The 24,514-nt window shown below is 41.3% G+C and overlaps 1 protein-coding gene across 1 annotated transcript in view; it reads right to left on the bottom strand.

Moving 5' to 3' along the window:
- Positions 1-24,514, bottom strand: part of NETO1 (neuropilin and tolloid like 1) — a 127,996-nt gene that overhangs the window by 73,262 nt on the left and 30,220 nt on the right. The window contains exon 4 of the mRNA XM_075270761.1: positions 24,158-24,406. Coding sequence (XP_075126862.1) covers positions 24,158-24,406 — 249 coding nt within the window. The remainder of the gene's footprint in view (positions 1-24,157; positions 24,407-24,514) is intronic.

The following is a 24,514-nucleotide window of genomic DNA, read 5'->3' on the forward strand; positions in this document are numbered from 1 at the left end:
TTTATCTATGCTGACAGGTAAGGCTGCTTCCCTCCAATACATTGTTAACTTCACATTAGGGAATTCAATCTTATGACAAAGAAATCTGAGCTCACAATATGAAATCTCCATGAGAGGAAACGACGAACTAAAGGAACCTGAGACAACTGACTTTTACACGTACTGGTAGAAGCGTATAACATTCCCTAATAGACTATAAGTAACAAAGTCACCTACAAATAGGGACCAGTTATAGAGCTAGTCAACTAGTAAGCCACAGTAGTCCTTGTATGCCAAAAAGTACACAAAGTCCCAGTAAAGCCAGTAGACAAACAGTTCAAATCCAAACATGGACAACGTCTGCCAGGAGTTTGTATGTTGTACTTGTGCTTGCATGGGTTTTCTCCAGGTGCTCTGCTTTCCTCCCAAACTCCAAAGACATACAAAGGTGTCACTTCCATAGGAGTTTCCTGTGTTGGTAGTCGGCACTTGACTATTGTCAACTGTTGTTCAGGGCCTCAAACCCATTGTGATTTTATACTAAATATTATTTTATGACATATAGTTGTATACCATGTGCATTAGGTGCAGATTAGAGATGAGCGAACACTAAAATGCCCGAGATTCGAAATCCAATTCGAACAACCGCACACTGTTCGGCTGTTCGAACGGATTTCGAACCCCATTATAGTCTATGGGGGGAAATGCCAGGGGTACGCAAAATTCGATAAAATAATACTTACCAAGTCCACGAGTGACGGTCGGGCTGGATTCCCCTTGAAGTCTTCTCCCGACGCAGCGCCCCCGCGGCGTCTTCCGGTTGGAATTCACTCTGCCTAGGCATCGGGGCCTAGGCAGAGCCGACTGCGCATGCGCGGTCGGCTCTGCCCGGCCCGACGCCTGAGCAGAGCCGACTACGCATGCGAGGGCATGCCCGCGTATGCGCAGTCGGCTCTGCCTAGGCCGGATGCCTAGGCAGAGTGAATTCCAGCCAGAAGACGCCGCGGGGACGCTGCATGGAGAAGACTTCTAAAGGTAAGAGAAGAACCAGCGTTGATTGGCAGAATGTATAGCATTCTGCCAATCAACGCTGGTTCTGCATCGAACCTTAAACTTCGAACAGCTAGTAGTGTTCGATCGAGTACGAGTATTTCGAATACCGTAGTATTCGATCGAACACCTACTTGATCGAACACTACTCGCTCATCTCTAGTGCAGATACCAAAGACCCACATTACAGTCCTGCTAAGGGGCCACTGGAAAGAGTCCAATCCTTTTTGGAGTTGTTAATATTTTTAGTAAGAGTTTTTAGTAATATTTTTACAAATTTTTTGGTCCCTGAAAAGGGATGTGGTCCTCACAGATGGTGCGATGTTGGCATGAAGTTTGGTATTGCCAAACAGAACCTAAAGGGTCAGTTCACACTGAATTTCTTGGCAAGGATTTTGACGCTGAATCCGCCTCAAAATCAGCCCCCCCCCCAAAAAAAAATCTCCCAATAGAACTATACCTATGCTGATTTCCCTATAGGTATAACTGAAGCAGAAAGTCCACCGAGAAACCTCTGTGGACTTTCTGTGAATAGCACTGTGGCAGAAGTCGTGATGCGTTCCTACGGCGTTTTTTCCCGCAGAGCTTTTTGGCTGTGGTTCGCTACGTGGAGCCTTAGTCTAAAGGAGCAAAAACAACTTTTTAAATAATATCCATGTTTGCTTTTAATATTACATCATACCTTAAAAATAGCACTTTTAACAAGTCTAGCACTGCAGGAGAATGCATCTTTATATATCCACTGGACATTTCTTCAGTGGGCAAGTGTTCTGCGATTTCGGTTTGATTGACATCTCTTTGCAGGGAGCAGCAGGTGATGGAAGAGGTGTCACACAGGTCAATCAAATCTATATGGGAATGGCCAGCAGACATCTGCAAATGGATTTACATGTGGTGCAAGAGTTATTTAAGGGATTTATTCTAAGGTTGGCTGTTGGATACATTCAGAAACCTTTTCCTAGACCTTATATAGCTATGATAACAATATAGAGGGGTCAAAACCTTTCATGGGCTCCTTATGGGGTGTATATTTGATTTATACTGGCCATAGTCTGGGACTAGTTGCTGCACACACATACGTAATGTGTTTTTGTAGTGAAATGTACACATAAAGGATCTCTGAAGAGACTTGGCATTTAACCCAAGAATAGAAAACACATACCTTAAGATTAGGTTAACTCTTCAAAGAGAACCTGTCACCAAATTCAACATATGATTGTCGCTCTGCCCCTGATCAATGTTTTATTTATTTATCTATTTATTTAATTATTTATTTATTTAAATCCATCCACTTATTCAAATGATATATTGAAGAAAATTATATATAAATTAGCTGTGATTCTCCACGTTGCTGGCAACCTCACCACCCACTTGTGAGAGCTAAGGTACATATAACCTCTGGGTCCATATATAAAGTGGCAAATCATTCAGGGTCCAAGAGGCAATCAAATGAGGTATATCATTTATCAAGGTCTCTTGGGAACTACAAAACCTTTATATTACCCAATTACAAAAAAACATAACCTGTGATGCAAGAGACAGCACCATGTTAGCCTGCTACAAAGTATGCCCCTATGATGGATAGTACTGTGGTGTCTGTAGTACAGAGATACAATTTCTATAGAGTAGTTGATAAAACAATGCTTACAATCTACAATTAGAATGAATATTTTCATAAAGGCAAAACTAAAGATGATGCTTGATAGGCTATTACCATAATAATTGCCTGCATGTTAAAATCAGAGCTCTATGCTTTGGACATTAAATATTAGATAACATCTGGCCATGGATGTTTGTTAGTTCTCGTGCACAACAAATGGCGGCTTCACAGTTTCATCTGGAGGTTTAGATTGTGACTGGAATAATAATGTAGCCAGTCTGCTTCTGTCACGCTTCAAAAGAGTTTTTAATAATGACTGTGACACAGTAATCAATTTATGTGAATTTGGTTTCTGACTGTAGACTTCTGTATGGTCATATATTTTTCAGCTCGATACTTCCAGCAATGCGCAAAGACACCATGCAAAAATTAATCTTTCTAAAAACATAAAAAGATTGTTTGACCAATGGATGAATACAAGACCAGTTGATTCTAACTTAAACTTCATGATAGTACAAAAAAAAACCAAACAAAAAAAACATATCCTTACAATAATATAATAGTACAGTACAATAATTTTATTTTTTAAATTTATGGTACATTTGATATGTTTACTTTTATATTATATGGTAAAATAGAATAATTTTATACCATATACTGTAATACTAGCAACTTTATTTTTAGACCTCTATTTATACTAGCATCTTGGGTCTATTTTGTCAGATTTTCATTGCCCTGATGGGAAATATAACAAGGACTTCTGTCTTCTTAAATGATCTTTGCAGACAACTTAGTCTTATTTAATAGAGCGTGTGATTCTGGGCCAAAATATGATACACTTTTATTAAAAATGTTGATGCTTCTAGTTAATGTGGAGTTCAATCCCTGTTACTAGTGAAGTCTCATCCATAGATGTAAGTGGAAGTGGAAGTTGGAGGGTCTGTTTTACTTTGACACAGTGAATGGAGAGGAGAGGGGCTTATCCTTATAGTCTCCACACACCTCTGCAAACTGAAGTTAGAATGTAAGTAAAGTTTACTATTTACTTGTATCTACTTCTGGCTGCTATTATACAGTTACTCCTAGCAGAATTACATGTAATCAAACCAATAGTAGTTATAATGGATAGGGGAAGAGTAGAACATGCCCCCTGTAAAAATGTGAAATGTACTGGATTTTTTAAATTGACTTATTTTTTTGTGAATGTGAAAGCCAATAGCCATATCAATTGTCACTTTGAATTAAAGGGAGTCTAACACCATTAAAATCGCTTCCTAACTAGCCATATGCTGCTGCAGAGTATGTTAGTGATACAGTGAATTTACCCTTTTTTGTTTAAGTGAAATCTTGTCACCAAGAAAATCAACGTTTAATCCATACACAAATAAGTGGTTTGGCCAGATCTGCTGAAACAATTTTTTTTTTCCTGTGGTTGCTGCACATTGGGACTTGTCTATCTTTATGTTTAGGGCTAGAGCTGAGTGACAACTACAGACAAAAATTTTAAACTCTGCCACACCTAGGTGTACTGAACAACTCATCTACATATAGGTTAGAATAAATCACAGCACTGAGAAATAAATTGTCAGTTTGCCATTAGTTGCTAATTCAAAAGAATTAGTCAAAAGGGCTGCACCCTTCCTGTTGTCACTGCAACTAAACAGAAAACAATATTATTGGCCAGTAATTTGCTTATAGGTTATGGTATCTGCTCTTGAGTACACATATAATTGCTAAGGGAGATACCTCCATATTACACTGTATACAGTAAAGTGAACTCCAATTATAAGACAACATTTTATAAGCGAGTAATACATGTGAATATATGAAACGTTGTACTATATGTTTCCTTTTCCACTTACAATGCTGCTCTCCTCCTCCTTCAATAAACTGTATATATAAAGTCCATCTCTGTCTTCCACTCACGCACAAGTCTATGTTAATCGATTTATTGCCTCATTCTGCGCAGAGTCTTATCTTGAAACATAGCAGAGTTAAAAAGAGCTCTCTGACTCACAATGTAGCAGAATTTAGCACCTGTAACTATTTGTTTGTCTTTTTCCATTCCTTCTCGCCACTCCATAGACTTCTATGTAAAAAGTAACTCTGATAAGTGAAGGAAACACATTTCTTTAATAAGTTTCTTATATTCACATGTACTACTCATTTATGGAAAATAGTCTTAAAATTGTACACTTTAAAACTTTATAAGCAGGCTAATGTATTTATATTGAGGCCTTTTCTGCACTTGTTTAAAACATTAAATAGAAAAAAGTCTCATGGAAAAATCCCCCGTCAGGTCAACAGAGCACAATACATAATGCTGCACTTATTTATAACATCTGAAATCCGCTATTATTTGCATTGATGTTTATGTAAATGAATGGCTTGCATCCGTTTGTGTCAGTTTTGTATCCATTAAATGGATGTAATACATGTGTACTCTGTTTCCCAGAGTACACAGATTCCAGAATTGTTAACATGCTTAGTGCTGCGCTGCTAACTCACCATATTCCTGATAACAGCAGTTGTGGGTACTATAGTTGTATCCCTTTCAAGTATCTGAGATACAGCTGCAGAACCCATGACTGTCAATATCAAGGATATGCTGTATGGAGGGGGTCAAAGACTCTAGTTAAGCCACTGAGTATCTCTGAACTTCCTAAAACAGCGGTAGAGCTTTATCTCAAAGCAGTGTTAAATAAGCTCTCTGACTCACATTGTAGGAGAGTTTAGCAATTACAGTTATTTATGTTTCTTTTCCAGCAGCTTTCTTCTCCCCCTCTCCTCTCCATAGACATCTATGTACAAAGTAGCTCAGTCTGATAAGTGAAGGAAACATATTTCTTTAATAAGATATATTACAAGCATTGTTATATTCAACGGTACTATTCATTTATTAAACTTTATTTCATATTTGGAGGTAAGTTTGACATTTATAAGCTGTCTGACCTTTTTTCATATATTTATAGTGGAGCACTTTAAATGCTTACCCTGCACTTATTCAGCCAAATCTGCTCTGTAGTGTGACCCTGCAAAACTACAGCCTTACTCAGCAGGGTCTTACTCAGTGGTGCAGCAACTCTGTAAGCGTTATATGAGTGTATGAATGCTTGCATACTATCCTGGGAGTTCAATTGGGTCTGTCTGTGCTGAATTAACTTCTTCGTTGGTGTTGTTTACAAGTGCAATTATACGTAGCAGAAGTTACTGGACTAACTGCAACTACATGGTGTGTTTCCCCAGGCTAGGAGGTCACACACTGTTGAAGCTTTTTACATTAAATTAATCAAATTGCAGAAACGTAGATATGGAAAAACTCATTGATCCACAATCTCTGCCAAATGATCATTACAGAAAATATTATAGAATATCCAGAGAAAATGTCTTTCTCTGGAGGACATGGCACTCCTGTATATTACACAGACACCCCATTAATATCATCAATGGGCTATGCAATTGTTCTGAAGAGCAGCTGGAATGAAACTGACCATTTATTACCATGTTTCTCCACCAATGGCTGATAACTGTGATCAGTTTATTTAAGGAGTGGAAAAAGAGATTGTCCAAGCAAACAGCCCCTAAAAGACCTGCCACCACCCAAATTTGTGTGAAATATCATATTACCTTTATTCCTCTATTTTGGTGGTCGCTTTCCCTTTTTTCAAGAGTTCCTCTGTTCTCCAGTTATTCTCACCACATATACATATTAGCATTGACAACTGAGCATCCCTAGCCCTCCACTGTCAACTGGATGTGAACCTTCCCTTCTATGACATTGTCCAATGAAAGAAGCAGCCTGATTCCATGTTTAACAACAGATGAACCACACTGTAAAGAGAAAACCACAAGATCATCCAATACAGAGAACTATATGCCATGATCAGCTCATCCTGCCTCATGGGTATAATACTACACAAAGTTGGGTGGGCACTCCTACACTCAGCTATGTCACCAACAGAATAAGACCTTCTGCACCTTACTGCATTCCCAAAAATCCTTCCTTCAAAGTAAACATAGTAATTTATCAGACACAAGCAAATTCCTTTAAAGGGAATCCATCATTGGCAAAAACGTTTTTTAACTAAACACAATGTAGCGTATTGCTACTGCTTCATTCGGAAAATCCAAGATGGTGCACAAGCATGTGCAGTATGCACAGCCGGGACCCAAAGTGACCGAGCGTACTGCACATGCAAGTTGGAGCAAGGAGGCGGTCAGAGTGGCACTGGAATGCTAGTTATGGCACTAGCATAATAATAATAATAATACATTTTATTTATATAGCGCCAACATATTCCGCAGTACAATTAGTAGGGTTCAAATACAGACAGAAAGATACATAACAAGAAAAGTCATTTCACACAATGGAACTGAGGGCCCTGGTCGCAAGAGCTTACAATCTATGAGGTAGAGGGGGTGACACAAGAGGTAGCAGGGGCGGCATTGCTTATACAGTGGTCAGACAATTTTGTAATAGAGGTGACTGTCATTACACAAACATAAAACTTTATGAGCAGTCACCAGTCATGTCCTTTAACATATGGATGGAGCTTGGACCTTTAAAGTTAGCCTGATATGGTATCATATCGTGGGGTAATGCGGGAGCTGGAACAGAGGAGGGTTAAATTTTGGGGATTCTAATGACGGTACAGAAGGGTTTACATTAGGAATTGTGATCGGCCTGTCTGAAAAGATGTGTCTTTAGTTTGCGTTTGAAACTGTAGAAATTGGGAGTTAATCTGATTGTCCGGGGTAGAGCATTCCAGAGAAGTGGTGCAGCTCGGGAGAAGTCTTATATACGAGTGTGGGAAGTTCTGATAATAGAGGATGTAAGTGTTAGGTCATTGAGTGAACGGACAGCACGGGTTGGGCGGTAGACAGGGATGAGGGAGGAAATGTAGGGAGGTGCGGCATTATGGAGAGCCTTGTGGATGAGAGTAATAACTTTATATTTTATTCTATAATGAATAGGCAGCCAGTGTAGTGACTGCCACAGACCAGAGGCATCGCTGTAGCGTCTAGCCTGATAGATGAGCCTGGCCACTGCGTTCAGAATAGATTGTAGAGGGGAGAGTTTAGTAAGGAGAAGACCGATTAGTAAGGAGTTACAGTAGTCAAGGCGAGAATGAATCAGAGAGACAATAAGTGTCTTTAATGTATCTCTGGTAAGGAAACGGCATATTCTGGAGATGTTTTTGAGGTGGAGGTGACATGAGCGTGCAAGTGATTCAGTATGGGGAGTGAAGGAAAGGTCTGCATCAAATGACCCCGAGGCAGCGGGCCTGCTGCCTCGGAGTTATAGTAAGGCCTGAGACTGCAATGGATATATCAGGGACAGATCTATTAGATGGTGGAAACAGTAGTAGTTCAGTCTTAGAGAGATTTAGTTTCAGATAGAGCGAAGACATGATATTTGAGACAGCAGAAAGACAGTCGCTGGTGTTCTGTATTAGTGCAGGGGTGATGTCATGGGAAGATGTGTATAATTGGGTGTCATCAGCATAAAGATGGTACCAGAAGCCAAATCTGGTGATGGTTTGTCCAATGGGGGCTGTGTAGACAGAGAAGAGCAGGGGGTCTAGGACCGAGCCCTGAGGAACCATGAAGATTGGGGAAAGGTTTAGAAAAGAGAACAGGACGGCGCATAACGGTACATAGGTGGGACCAGAAGGATGACGCGACTGTGCTCTGTGCTGAAAGTATACATCCCCTGTGCTCCCTGAGAAGGCTGAAGATAAAGAAGAAAAGTGACTTTATTTAAAATCTACAAGATGTATCTGAAAAACAATGGTACTGCTGGAAAAGCCTCTATAAAGGCTACAATACATGGTGTTTAGTTAAAAAACATTTCTGCCAATGATAGATTCCCTTTAAAAACTGAATTAATGCCTCAGACATGAGCAAATATCCTCCACCTCTGCCATAACTCCTCAGATACAAAGAATTCTCTTCCAATTATGCAATAACCTTTCAGATAAATGATATTCCTCCAAGTAAGCTACAACTTGGCAGTATGAGCAATGCTCCTCCAAATATGAAATGGCTACTCAAGTGTCAAGCAATTATTCACCATATATGCCACTGGGGATTTCTTCTCCAAATGTGTAATAAGCCATCAGACATGAGTAGATCTCCACCAAATATGCAATAAGCCATCAGTCGTGAGCAAGTCTCAACAAAACTGCAGTAAGCCTTCAGACATGAGCAATTCTCCACAAAATATGCAATAATTGTTCAGATATGAGCAATTCCACACCAAATATTTAATAAGACCTTTTACTTGAGCAATCCTCCACCATATATGCAGTAAACATTCAGACAAGCAATTCTCCAAGATTACAAAGATCCCTTAGACATAAGCAATTCTCTACCAAGTATGCAATAAACCCCCAGAAATTAGTAATTCTCCTCTAAGCCTCTCACCTCTGCCAGGTCAGCCCTCTCTGCACCAAGCTGACGAGATGCAATAACATCGAAACAGCTGTCCTTGGCTGAGAGACTACGTGGTAAAATCCCAACATCATTGCAAACAAAGGCCTCTGAGAAGGTCGGCATGATGTTAAAGGGAGCACCCTCTATTGGTTTGCTTGACTGAGTCTCTGTCTTCCTAATTACATCATGGAAGATAGACTTGCACATTCTCAGTGAGCGCCCTCTATTGGTGTGCATGCCCGAGGCACTGGTTTCCAAATTACATAATGGAAGTCAGATTTGCATATTCTTCCCATGTTCTTTTGCAGAGTGGAGCGCTCATGGCTTAATAAGACTCCACACACCTAAACGGTGGTCTCTCCCTATGGAGTGACGATATCCCCCCAACCCTGTCTAAGCCTCTCACCTCTGCCAGGTCAGTCCTCTCTGCGCCAAGCTGACGAGATGCAATAACATTGAAACAGCTGTCCTTGGCTGAGAGACTACCTGGTAAAATCCCAACATCATTGCAAACAAAGGCCTCTGAGAAGGTCGGCATGATGTTAAAGGGAGCGCCCTCTATTGGTTTGCCTGACTGAGGCTCTGTCTTCCTAATTACATCATGGAAGACAGACTTGCACATTCTCAGTCAGCGCCCTCTATTGGTGTGCATGCCTGAGGCACTGGCTTCCTAATTACATCATGGAAGTCAGACTTGCATATTCTTCCCATAATTCTCCCCCAAGCATGCGATAACCCTTTAATCACAAGCGATTATCTTCTAAGCATACAATAGCTGCTCAATCACAAGCGATTTGGTTTGATAAGCCATAAGATATGTATAATTCTCCACCAAACTTGAGATGATCCCTCAGACACAAGCAATTATGCTCCAAATAAGCAATAACCCCTCAGACATGAGCATTTCTCTAGCAAGTAGGTGATAACCCCTCAATCATGAGCAATTATCCTCCACCGTATGTAATACCTGCTGAGACACAAGTAATTGTCCTCCAAGTATGCAATAATAGACCCTCAGATACATGCAATTCACCAAGTGATAACCCCTCAGATACCAGCAATTTTTCATAGAAATGTTCATGTCTAAGGGATTATTACATACTTGGAGGCCAATTTCTTGAGTTGGAGGGTTAATGAATACTTGGAGGAAAATCAATTGTGTCTGAGGGTTATTGAATACTTGGTGGAAAATTGATTGTGATTTGACTGAGAGGTTATTGCATACTTGGGAGAATTGCTTATGTCTGAGGGGTTATTGCATACATGGAGGATAACTCCTCCCGTTTGAAAGATTTTTATATATTTAGTAGAGAATTGCTTATTTCTGAAAGATTATTGAATACCTAGAGGCAGGGTGAACATCAGGAATTTCAGGTCCTAGTACAGGCAAATTTTATGAGACCCTGTCCCCCCTGCATATTTAGTGACTGATGTTACTGGCAGACCCCCTAGACTATAGGTCCATCAGGTATTCCCATGTCCTTTTATGTTACTGTCATGTCTACCATTTTGGGGTGGATTTGCGCCAGAGGCTTCAAAAGGTGCCTCTGATGCAAATGAGAACATTACCTAAAAAACAGTCCCATAAAAGTAACACAGACAGGCATAGACATTACTTACTGCTCAGCCTGTGTGAGGACCTCTGGAGAAGATCTGGTGCAGGTCCAGGGGCCCACATTAATCTATCTACATGAGTGGGAGAGGCAGCTGGATTCACACAATGTTTTTTGCTATAGTTTAACAGATCAGTTTTTTACTTAGAAACAGTAAAAGAAAAAATTGATGCATTTAAGTGATACATAGACTTCATAGAAATTAAAACAGATGCCATAAGTGCTGCAGTTTGTACTAATAAAGTGCTATAAGTATGCCTGATCCAGCAAAAACACTCGTGCATCTGTTTATCCTACAGAAATCTATGCATCAGTTAAACTGATCTGTTTTTATTGTTTCTCTGTAAAAACTGATCCGTTTAACTGAAACAAAGAATGTAGCGTTAAAGCAGCCTAAGGCTGGGTTCACACAATGTATTTTGGCTTGTAATTTGGCACGTAGACGCTGCGGGAGCTTTTGCAGCCCGTATATGCTCCCATTGATTTCAATAGGAGCGTGGATCGTATACGCGGCACTATTTTGCGGCCACCGCAAAATCACGGCCGCAAAATAGCGCCGCGTATACGATTCACGCTCCCACTGAAATCAATGGGAGCGTATATGGGCCGCAAAAGCTCCCGCGGCGTCTATGTGCCAAATTACGAGCCAAAATACATCGTATGAACCCAGCCTAAGGCTCGATTCACATCGGCATTTGAGGATCCTGTCCCCCTCTCCGCATGAAAAATGCGGAGAGAAAAGCGCTGCAAACAGCACTTTTCTCTCCTCATTTTTCGAGTGTAAACCACACGAACCCCATTATAGTCTATGGGGTCACGGGTTTCCTAAGGTAACCGCTTTTTAATGCGGATTCGGTTTCCATTCCCAGGTTCCCCAAGCGGACCCCCCGAATGGAAACCCAAGCGCAGATGTGAACCTAGATTTACATGGAGGGTTGGTTGGGTGGTGGTCTACGGAAGGCAAGACGCTAAGTGACTGGATGGTGGATGGTCCGTAGACTTACTACTTGCTGGATAGAAGGGTGGAAGATCAAGGTGTCTGGAGTGGGCATGCAGCTTTAGGACTGTGGATAGACAGACTCTCAACTCACACTCATTACATACATGACAGACAGACGTGCGGTGGAAGTCAAAATCGGGGCCATTGCTGCTATTTGTGCAGTTGACTTCCACCCCCATGTTTCTCCCAGGGAGAAGTACAAGTGAAATAAAATGGACAAGCAGTATTTCTTATGGTTTAGGAGATTATTGAATACTTGGAGGATAAATCATTACCAACTGTGAGGTTATTGCATACTTGGGAGGAAAACTGCTTGCAACTGACGATTTATTACAAAGTTGGAGGAGAATCACTTTTGGAGGGGGTTTTATTGCACATTAGAAGTGAATTGCTCGTGTGCAAGGGGTTATTACATATTTGTTGGAAAATTGTTTGTCTGAAAAGTGACTGGAGCGTTGAAGGAGAATGGCCGGTGTATGAGGGGTTATTGCAGAGCTGGAGGTGAATCGGCTGTGCCTGAAGGGTTATTGTAGGGCTGGAGGATAACTGTCTGTGTCTGAGGGGTTACTGCAGATGTTAAAGGGAATTGTTGGTGTCTCATAGGTTACTGTTTGCTGGCTTTGGTGGGAATGCAGGAGTAGATAGTTTTATTCTTTGGGTTAACATAGCTGTTGATAGGTTTGTGCACAGCTTGGTGTGAATTATACCTATGCAGGATGAACTGCACATGGCTTCGAGCTTCTCTACAGAGCTGATCTACAGCATTTCCTATTCTCGCTGTGCATCTCCTGTTGAAGATGATGAAGAGGAGAGTGAGGTCTCATGGTATCAAGCTGCTCATTGGGCTGTGTCACCGCAGGGACAGTGTGCAGCCAGATAGCAGTGGAGGTTTAGGATTACCTAGATGGCGGCGTATTCATTCATTAGTATAAAAGGCTAAATTACAAAACTAGGTGTCAGGAGTAGAAGGAGATTAGAGGAGCTCTGGATGAAAAGAAATACATGTACAAAAAAAGGGGTGCAGAAAGAACAAGGTAATGTGGTTGTGGCAAACTTTAATGTCCAGTAATATGAAGTGCAATAATATAAGATATTCAGCTAGTCCCCTACTTTGCATGTAACTGTAAGCTTATAATATATTAGTACATGATGTACTATAATTACATTAAAGGTACAAAATAGGTTAATTTGCTATACCTGGCACGTGCTATAGAAACTACAGGCCAAACTGGGTCGCAAACAAAATATTTTCCAGGAAGCCAAGTAAAATGTTATAGTCAGATCTTCCAGCACAGCAGAAGTTGTAATAAAATTTTATTTTATGCAGATGGCTTTCCACGTGTAAATGTAGTCTCTTTTCTACATCTCTACAATACAAATAACTTTCTTTTAGAAAACCAACACTCCAGAGAATGGAGAAGTTGCTGAGAGGCCATTTTGGTGATATATCCAGTTACAGTAATTACCAGAGGTTTAGTGATAGATGGGCAGATTTAGGAACACGCAGAATGCTCACATATGGTAAATGTTTGTTTATTAAACAAAAATTACAATTTGTACATTAAATGACAGTAGCCTATAAAATAAATAAGCCTGATGCAATCCATCTCATATTCCATGTGCAGGCATTGAGCAGGAATACTGTGTGAATTATTAGTGAATAAGGATGAACACACAGTTTCCCTAGGTAGGTGTTTCCATATTAGATTGACCCATCTGAAAGTGGTTGTCTCATTTCAGACACTTATTCCCTATCAACAAGATAGGAGATAAAGTTTCACATCACTGGAGTCTAACCTCTGAGTTCCCCACTGATCAGGAGAATGAGGGACCTTAAAGGGCTATTCCCATCTCAAGGATGCTATATATACTGCTAACTTATGTAAATTAAAAAGTTTGCCTAATATATGTTGCTTTAGCAATGCAGTTTTTTTCTGCTATGTTAAATTATTCCTCCCATGGTCTACACAGTGTTTCCATAGAGCCGGACCTGTGTGATAGGACAAATGACATCACTCACTGCTCTCACTGGTATCTACAGCTCTGCAGGACAATCAGTTCAGCTAACTGCAGTTTGCTGATAAAGTTTTGTCTGTTATCTATTTATGTAAACACACAAATAACACGAAGTCTGTTCTCTACAAGTATGTGCATATTATTAGATCAGGGTATGGGGACACTCGTCCACATTAGGAAGAGCGTGTGCCTACATAGGCAGTATGGAGACTTACAAGTCGTTCCTGCTCCGCTAGGGATTATGGGTAAAAAATATGCAAATCTATTCTCCTGGATGGAATTAGGAGAACAGAGTGCACTCTGTACACCACCCTATAGAGGGCAGCATCCTTAACATCATGAACGACTCAGTTATAAAGTCTTTTAATCATGACGTGGATTTAATTGCTAAATCAGTATACTGATCAGAAATACTACTGTGTGCAGGGGCCACTATGGGGCATAATACTGTGTGCAGGGGCCACTATGGGGAATAATACTGTGTGCAGGGACCACTATGGGGCATAATACTGTGTGCAGGGGCCACTATGGGGCATACTACTGTGTGCAGGGGCCACTATGGGGCATACTACTGTGTGCAGGGGCCACTATGGGGCATACTACTGTGTGCAGGGGCCACTATGGGGCATACTACTGTGTGCAGGGGCCACTATGGGGCATAATACTGTGTGCAGGGGCCACTTTGGGGCATAATACTGCATACCTCCCTCACGAATTTGGTGTCCTGTCCCGCGGTCTCGGTCGGCGGGAGGTATTTCCCAGTTTCAACTCAGATCTGCATCCGGAGGATGCAGATCTGAGTTGAATACATACATGAGCTGTATTCAACACATCCACTGCGCTTCGGCTAGTGGGTGTGTAGGCGCGATGTGATGATGTGAGACTGCGGAGAGAGCGGCGGGGGAGTGAGGAAAAAGTGAGTATAAGTGATTTTTTTGTGTTAAACATTGAGGTGGAACATAATGAAGAGGGCCCATGAAACTGAAGGGGGGGGGAGGGAGAATGGCATGAAACTGGGCAGAGATGGGGGACATGAAACTGTGGGCAGAGATGGGGGGACATGAATCTGGAGGCAGAGATGAGGGAGATGAAACTATGGGCAGAGATGGGGGACATGAAACTGTGGGAAGAGATGGAGGGGGGACATATAATTTACGGGTGACTGTAGGAGGATTATAATGTGCAGGGGCACATGAAAAATGAATGAGAATGGGCAAAGTCAACACAAAAGTGTGTGGAGCTAAATTTGCTGCACATTTTGTCCCTCTTTCAGTTCTTTAAAAGTTGAGTGGTATGATACTGTGTGCAGGGGTCACTGCAGGACATAATACTGTGTGCAGGGGCCACTATGGGGCATAATACTGTGTGCAGGGGCCACTATGGGGCATAATACTGTGTGCAGGGGCCACTATGGGGCATAATACTGTGTGCAGGGGACACTATGGGGCATAATACTATGTGCAAGGACCACTATGAGGCATAATACTGTGTGCAGGGGCCACTATGGGGCATAATAGTGTGCGCAGGAATGCGAGGGGGGGGGTCAGTTGGTCGAGGTCTTTGGCATTGGTCGGGAAGGGGGGGATGCCCATGTCAAAAGTTCGCCATGGGGCTCCGCCATTCCTAGTTATGCCACTGCTTGGTAAGTAGTATAAAGTCTGTAGTACTCTTCTGAATGTGGCAGTCTCTTCACACTACTGATCTGGGCTACAGACCCTCACTGATCTGATGTTTATGACTTATTCTCAAAGCCGCTGCTGCCTGTCCTAAGGATAGGTGATCAATAATTTAGCTCCAGGAATCCCCATTAAAGCATTACTCATTATGTACTTATTTTCTCAATATATGAAACTCAGCTAGTATTACCTTATTTAATTATTCCTTTCTATCAATGTCAAGCACAGTCACTGTACAATGTGGTGCTTGATAAGTAGTAAAGAGGCTGCAGCGCTGTATTTTGCCTGTGACAGTAAGTGATAGAACTTCTTCTGGCTGAGAGTCCCCAGTAGGCTTCCGGCTGTCAATCAGGGCTCTGTTGTGACATCACAGGGGTGCCAACTGTTTGCAAGATGGACCTCATACAAACTAAGGGTGCATGCACACTACGTAACGCCGGGCGTGTATGAGAGCCGTACACGCCGGCATTACAGCAGGGCTGCCGAACACTTCCCATTCACTTCAATGGGAGCGCTCGTAAACGCCGCTGTTACGAGCGCTCCCATTGAAGTGAATGGGAAGTGTTCGGCAGTCTGCCGTAATGCCGGCGTGTACGGCTCTCATACACGCCCGGCGTTACTCAGTGTGCATGCACCCTAAGGCTGCATTCACACTGAGTAACGCTGGCGCTTTTTGTGCTTATTTTTGCACATAGCGCCGCGTTAACACCGCGTAGCGTCGCGTTAACACCGCGTATACGCCGCGTTAACGCTGGTCAACGCCACCGCAAAATAGCGCGGCGTTAACGCGGCGTATACGCGGTGCTATGTGCAAAAATAAGCACAAAAAACGCCAGCGTTACTCAGTGTGAATACAGCCAAACAGTTTACATGGCACACTTACAATTAACTATTTAACTATTGCAGATATGTTGTAGAATGGTTGCAATTGCTACAAAAATCTTAAAGCATAAAAAGTTCACAATACTGTAGTCTCATCTTCAACTATACCTTCCAGATAGGTTACCTGCCAGAAGAAGCACTGGGAGCAGCAAGTCCAGACCACAGTGGGATATACTGGAGAACTGGGGACAGGTGAATATGGAGTTGTGGGGATTTTTTTGAACCTTCCCCAGCCTCCTTGACAAAAACAGTTTATTCTGGACAACCCCTTTAAGTATATGATTCATATTGAAAAAACTTTAAATAAAGTTGATCTGGACTCGTATTTATGGGTGAGTCTAAAGCTATATATTTTTTCACATATTATATGATTCATATGGTTGGGAACTTGGGTACAGTGTCCATGGGATTTAGCTCCAACTTTTTGGTCATAACAGGTCAGAATCCAGGTTGATCTTCCTTACTTTTTCCAGGGACTATTCTGACTCTTGCACCACAGAACTCCCGGTCATACAAGGGCGGTCACCCTTCTTACAGTAAATTGTCCTTACACTGTCCCTGGCTGTCTTCCCTACGTGTGTGATCGCCCTTAGGTATGATACCTCAGAGGCTTCAATTGTTGGTAGGTGATCACCCAGAGCTGTATACTGGGTTTTCTGCATAGTTTTAAGATTAGTTGGATTTGGATATGGTAGATTTCAGTTTTTTAGACAAGGAACAATAGCTTAATGAGCTTAATGACATGTTTTCTAACAAAACACATGTGCAGAGTAAATATACACCATCATTCAATGCAGAAATTAAAGAGTTGACCACGGAATACAAAGAGCAAATAACCTCATGGTGGAAGGTACATTGCTTAGACAATAACCTGAAGAACAACAAAGTCCCTAGAGAATTAGGGGTAACCTTTACCCCAGCAGCACGTATAAGCAGCCCACGTTTAATGAGCCATTGGGAAAAGGAAACAACAGATTTCTCATTAAGACTGATGTAGCTATTGTTATAAGAAGAGAAGGTGAAGTTGGAGAAACTGAAGCTAAAAAAAACCCAAACTGATATCACTAAAAAGGTCCAAGGGGAACCGAAATTCTTCAGCAAAGAGATTCAGCTTTAAATTACAAAAAAAAACTCACCTCGGAGAACCTAAATATAGTTTGTTCGTGATCTTCAAGACTTTAAAAAGAGTAAGGTCTATAATAACTAACAATAACTAATTCGGAGAGAGAAGTCTAGGGTAAGAGGCAGGCAACACAGTAAGGGTAAGATACAACAAGTGACTACAAAAAGACATTTTTTAAAACCAACTTATCTCCAAGGAATAACACTACATAACCCACATTTTGATAATAGTTAAGTAATTTAAATTTAATTAGGCAAAAAAATGAACATAATAAACATTTTAAGAAACAGTGGACAAAAACTTGCTCTGAACAGGGCGGTGGTGAAGATTCAAGGTGTGGCCCTCTTATAATGCTCAAAAACAAAAGCGTCAGACAGGCACCACAAGGTGACATGTCCCTAACTGACAGTTTGAGCCAAAATGTGGGTGTGTATTTGGATAGAATATTTCAAGCATTGCCACTTTATTAATAGGGTGACTTGCATTGGACCCTATGGTTGGGGCCCCAGAACAGCCCTGTATTTAGCGAGCTGTTCCGAGCAGTGGGTCCAGGGTGCCCCAGCACCAACTCATCTGCATCCAGAGGACATGGATGAGTTGAATACAGTGGTGAAGAACTGTCACTGCTACCAGTGTCTTGGGAGTAACCGGTGTGATGTAGTGATATCACTTATATTGAGTCCATTGAGCCGGCGTGATGTAGTGATGTCACTTATATTGAGCCTATTGCTCCCTGAAGACCCCAGGACGGACCAGAGACAGAAAAAAACAGGGAAATAGGGTCACAAGGGAAAGATTAATCTCTGTGGGGCCATTTGGGGGTTAATGTGTGATGGACCACTGCCGGGGCATTTGACTAAGTAATGGGCCATTGAGGGAAAGCTATATTGTATGGGGCCACTGAGGAGACATTATACTATGTGGGAGCCATTATAATTTGGCCAAATCAGTTATTTCTAAATTGTGGTGATAGTGAAACAATTGGAAGCAGTGACTTTTAGGGTTTTATTACCATCCATTGAATGCCAACCTGCTCCTGGGCTACTAGTAGGAAGCTATAGTGTTTGGTGAGATGGCATTAACCAATATTGAGAGGGTGGAATTTTGGACATGGTGGTGTGTTGTCCACTGCTAACCAAAAATGGAATAAAAAAATAATTTGTTGAGAAATGAAATATTAATTAGATTGGTTTTAGTTTCACTTATGAAAAAAATATCTTGTCACTATAGAATTCTGAAATCAGGAGAAGATGGAGGAATCAGACAAACTTACATCTAGGGCAGGGGTGCTCACACATTTTCAGTGTGTGAGCTACTTTTTAGCTGACCAAGGCAAAATATGTACTAGGGCGGGGCTGGGGCGGGTCTATGAGCGGGGCCGGACGGGCTTGTGGGCGGGGCGGGCGTGTATGTGGGAGGGGCCAGGCATGTGGGCAGGGAGGGGCGGATCGCGAGAGCAAGACAGCGGCGCTCTGTGGCTGCCCAGGGATCCCAGTGTCTGCTTCTTCACAGCACAGGCTGAGAGTCATCTACAGACACTGGCAGGTGGGGCTGCCGCAGCCCCAGCCTGCCAGTGTCCGGAGATGATTCTCAGCCTGCACTATGAAGAAGCAGACACCGGGGATCCCTGCATCCCGCGATCGACCCATACGTTCTTTGCGATCTACCAGTAGATCGCGATCGACGTATTGGGCACCCCTGATCTAGGGTGTACAGAAAGTTCATAGCGATTAACTCCCTCCTCAGGTGGGAAAGTAGCTACCACCCATTACTAAGTTGGACTCCCTAAGGTGCCATATTTGAAGTTACGGAGAAATTGGTTGATGAGGGAAGATTTTGTTGCCCAATGCCAAGATCTCAGGATGTGTTTCCTTGAAAGTGGATACCCTGATCAGATCTAGAGGTCTGCATACCAGGAAGTAAGCGGTAGGAAACAGTGAGCTCCTATTTCAGAAGAATAATGAAAGTGAGGGGAAAACCATCAAGACTATAACAACATACAAGAAAGGTGGCTCAAAGAGTGTTTGAAAAATATTGGAGTATATTGACTATGGACCCCAATCTCAAGGAGGTTGTACGCTCATGCCCAAAATAATTTTTTGAAACATTTAGTAAAAAGTTGTTAAGCAAGGGGAATAATGTATGAACTTACACGCCATTTTGGCAAATAATATGATAAAAAGAAAAACAAGGAACTCTGTCAATGGGTGGGAGACCATTTGGGAGTTTCTTACATAGAAAAGACACATTGGTAGCGAGACAAGTCAGTCAAGAACATAATGGTCTATCAAAGTGTCTAAAATGTATGGGCACTGAAATTGTAAAATAATGTATTAGTGATTCAAATTGGGAATAGAAAATATAGCAGAGAGAGATATGTTGGATTTTCCAGATAGCACTGCTGGGGCTGAATGAGTGGATGAAGTATAGTTGCTTCATGCGAGTCCATACAGAGTCCATACAGAGTCCATACAGAGTCCATATAGAGTCCATATAGAGTCCATATAGAGTCCATATAGAAGTAAACACTAGTATGTCAACATTATTCTGCCTCAAGACAGGGTCTTAATAAAAGTGGGTTTGAATCTAATTATTATGTGGGTCTAACTAACAGCACAAAAGTAATATGAACAAATAAGGGGGTCTACTATAATATTGAGAGGTAAATTGGTCTTCCGTACAGTAGGAGGAGTCTGTAGATAATATGTTCTAATAATGATAATTTTCTGTGTAATATGGCCCTCCTAACTATGTGAAGCTTGCCAAGAAATAGCTCAATATCTCTCATGCCTCTCTTAAGTAGAAGATGGTTGCAGTGTACACAGGGTCACTTGGGTAGATCATAAAACATGAGACATCAGACTTTTATGTGGTTCATCATCATGTGCAACGATACACAATTCAGACATTGCTTGTCCCATGCCCGCTAGTAAAAATTGTGGATTATGTGACCTCAATCAGGCCCTTCCTTCTGCCCACAAGCGAGGAGAAAATAATCCAATGCATCCAGACAAACAAAAACAGGCTGTTTGTGGCCTTTGAATCAACAGACAAAACCCCAAATACCATGACAGAATGGAGCAACTCTCCGCCACTCTCCACTATTAAGGTAGGAGGCAACAGCTTGCTAGAGCCCCTATAATACGAGCTACACAAGGGCTTCTTTTCCATTACTTATTAAACATCTTACAGCATACATAGTACAATTTGCCAAATGTAACACCCCAGCTAAAGAGGTTTAATTATGAAGAGTCCACTGGGAGTCAATTAGTTCCCTACTAAGGCGTAAAGTGACACCCACGTTTGCCAAGTTTCATGGTGAGTGATTAGATTCCCCTTTGTGAATTGTTACAAATGTAATGTCTTCCAGTTTCTGTAGGCAGTCAACACTCAGTATATGGCACATAATTATTCTGTTACAATATGGAATTGTGTGGATGCCAACCAATATCTCCCCTGTCTATTCTGCTGGGGACCTCCTATCTTTGTTTATATTTTCCCTCTCCAAGAACACTTCAATCAATCAGTGACTGATCGCTCCGTGTGAACATGGCATCTGCACTCAACTACTGAATGACACGTTCCTGGGCAGGTCAAAGGTCAGTAACACTGGGGACCCAAACAGATACTCTCTGCTGGATCCCTGGCCCAACATACTGTATGTACTCATTCTTATATCTTAAATGTACTGAACACCCCTTTAACACACAGGCAAGCACAAATGTAAACTGAGGAGATACGGGACCCAAACAGTTGTGATGGAAAAGTGGTAAAGAATTCTAAAGATAAGTATATTAAGAATAACTTGATTTTGTTGCACTCTCTCTTGTTGGGTAACATTGTAGTGGCTTTGTAATTTGGGTCAGCCTTGACCATGTGTTTCCTTCCTACAGGAGCTGCTTGGGTTGTGAGGAATATAAAGGTAATAGGAAAGATGGTCATGGTAACCTGAGAGTAGATGTACAATTTATCTTTACACTGGAAGACAGGAAAAGATTCTAAAACATTATATAATCATTTAGAGCTACTAGACTTAGAGTAAATGAAAAACATTGATTTCTCAGACTATTCATAAGTGTTCGTAAGAGTCTTTTGTCCGCTCTTTCACAATAGACATTTTGGTTTAGTTATTGTCCTATGCCACCAAACCCTTATTGTCCTACTCCAACAAACCCAGTAAATTTCATTTCCAATTATGTCACATGTTATTTGTATGCCCTAATGTGCCTCTTTTCTACCGTTCACCTTCTAAACCATACAGCACTTTACAAGGTTTCTCTCAACTACCAATCCTTTTCACAGTGAAATTCCATCCAACTCCCTGTAAAGATCGAAGCACCGGTTTATTATTGAATGAAAACCCATTATACGATATGAAAGCAAGTTTCATCCACTCGATTTGTATCTTCCAAATGGATATACATCCAAATATTAGTTCCTGGAATGGATTTTGTTTTTTCTAGATACCAGTTTTCCTGAATCTTAGCACGAATACTAAATGTTACCATTTATGTCAGCATCCTATTCACTGCAGTGCCTGTACTGAAGCCATTTAACCACAGCATAAAAACTTAGGATACATAATATACATTTCAGTTCAGTTCAAAATTATATACAATCATATTTTAGAGATGTCTCGCAAGAAAGGATTTTTCAGTCTCATCTCTTCACCCTAGCATTATAGGAGATTTTGGGCATTGGTAAATGGATGGCCTTTCCTGAGGATGGGCCATTAATGTCAGATCAGTGGGATCCGACTATCAGCACAACTCCAAATCCACTGCACTGAATTTGCAGCCTCCTTTTACCTTAGTCCATCTACACACATGACGTAAACTCCATCCCATTCACTTAAATATCGAGAAACTGCAATACACTGCACTCTCTCTAAACAGTATATGTGCAGCAAGGAAAACAATGAAGACGTTGCATTCCCTGCAAGTAACTGATCAGCAAACAGTTAGACCCCCACCGATCATATATTGATGGGCTAAGAATATGCTGGTTCTGGAAAATAACATAGAAAACAAAAGGGTTTCATTTATGTTCTGCAATAATCATGTCATCCAAAGTCCTGGAATTCTGACGGACCCCATTAAAGTGATATCAGTCACGATTCTTCACAGTATCTGTACAAAAACAGTTTTGGCATACAGTAGTTGTCACAGAATTTTTAGAAACAGAAATAGCAACCCAAATGTGAACACGGCTACAATGTCTTCTTGAGTCTGTATTAGAAATCTCTACGTGAATAGACCAGAAAGTAACCCTTATGTACGTCAATGTAATTGCAACCACTGCTAATTTCTATAAGTCAACCAATAGCACTTTAGATCTTTAGTACAGTACTTGTATCTACACTAATGTACAGTATATACAATGCAACATGATAAAATTGTCCCATTGTAAAAAAAAAAAAAAAAAATTTATGAAACCAACTAGCACGAAATCGTTTAGGCTGAGGTCCCATGTGTAGTAAACACCGTGGTTTGGCTGTGGCTTTTTACATCACTGTAAGGTGGAAGGGGCGCTAGCGAATCCCATACCTTAGCCTTAAACAGTTTTATATATCTGCACTAATATATCATCTTAAAAAAAAACAAAAAAACCTTAGTGATATTCACATGTACTACAAGCTACTAATCTCACAACATGCACCACTGCCCACTTTCACACAGCAGATCCAAGCCATTTAGCAGAGTGTTCTATAGATATGAATTATAGCTAAAAGGGGTTGTAAACTTTTTTATAAACTTCAAAGGGTTGTTTTAATACAGTTTTTAAACACATAGAGAGACCTTAGGGTAAGTTCACAGAAGGTTTTTTTACACCGGATTTTGAAGCGGAATCCGCCTCAGAATCTGTCTCCAAAAACGCTTCCCATTGACTTCAATGTGAGCCGTTCACTTCTTTTTTCTGCTAGTGGATTTTTGCCGCTTGCGGTGCGACACTCCCTCTCGACTAGGTCCATTCATTTGGGCCTAATCTGGAGCAGAATGCCGCGACTGGATGCCGGTGCACTGCACTGGCATCCCTTCGCGGCTAGCCATTTTCTGGACCGGATTCTGAGGCGGCGTCCGTGTCAAAATCCAGTCCAATGAACCCCGTGTGAGCTTATCCTTAAAAAGCACACTGTATATACATATCTGTCCCTTTCAGTCATGGATCTGGCAGAGAGTCTCCATTCGTATTCCCATTGTTGGCAACATTTGACTGCACAGGAGTGCGTCATCCAATCAGTGGCTGTGCCCTCAAACAGATCGTAGCGGTCAACCACTGACTGATAGACAAGCCCACACACAGACAAACAGTAAACAAAGACCTGGGACCCCAACAGAAACTGTCTGCTGGATTCATGGCCTAATGGACAGATGCGTATATACTGTTTATGTTATGCCTCTTTATGTGTTGTGTATGTAACAAAACATCCCTTTAAGAATTTCCAAAGCTGGTTTTGATCTGCCCTCTACTGGTGGAGGATGTGCTTAGTTTATCATAAAGTGCAGACTTTGTCATATATTAGGTACATTCTCCGGGAGTCCTTTCTCGATACTGAAATGTACATCAGTTTGTATTTGGCATACCAATTGTATCTGGTGTAAATTCTGAAAAAACTAGTGCGGTCAATGACACACACACCCTTTTTAAGAAAGTGGTAAGGAAGATTAAAAACACCAGGTGAGACAATGTTTGATGAAAGTGGCATTTAGACTTTTTTTACGCTACAAATTTTAAATTTCAAACAAAATTCCAATTGATTCATAGAAAGATCATGTAACTCACCTGGTGTAAAATTATATTGTGCAGAAAACCCAAGAGATTCTAGTTCACCATCAGCAAAAAATTTAATCCACAAGAATCTTCCACTTGATTTTATAAAAGGAGGGCTTTGTTGTCCACAGTAGCGTCCAATAATTGGTGAAAAGCCAAAAGGTCCATCTCGTACCTCAATATGGTCAAATTTACATTCCCAAGAGGACTCTATGGCATACTTTTCATCAAAATGAAGTTCAATGCATTGTCTAGGGGCCGCTGTAAAAAAAGCAAACGAACAAAACCCATTAAGTAGATCTGAATTATCACATAACTTTACTATTTTTCAACCTTCAAGTATACATTATATTTTAGCCTGTGTTCACA

Source organism: Leptodactylus fuscus, chromosome 4, assembly GCF_031893055.1.
Source record: "Leptodactylus fuscus isolate aLepFus1 chromosome 4, aLepFus1.hap2, whole genome shotgun sequence".
NCBI lineage: Eukaryota > Metazoa > Chordata > Amphibia > Anura > Leptodactylidae > Leptodactylus > Leptodactylus fuscus.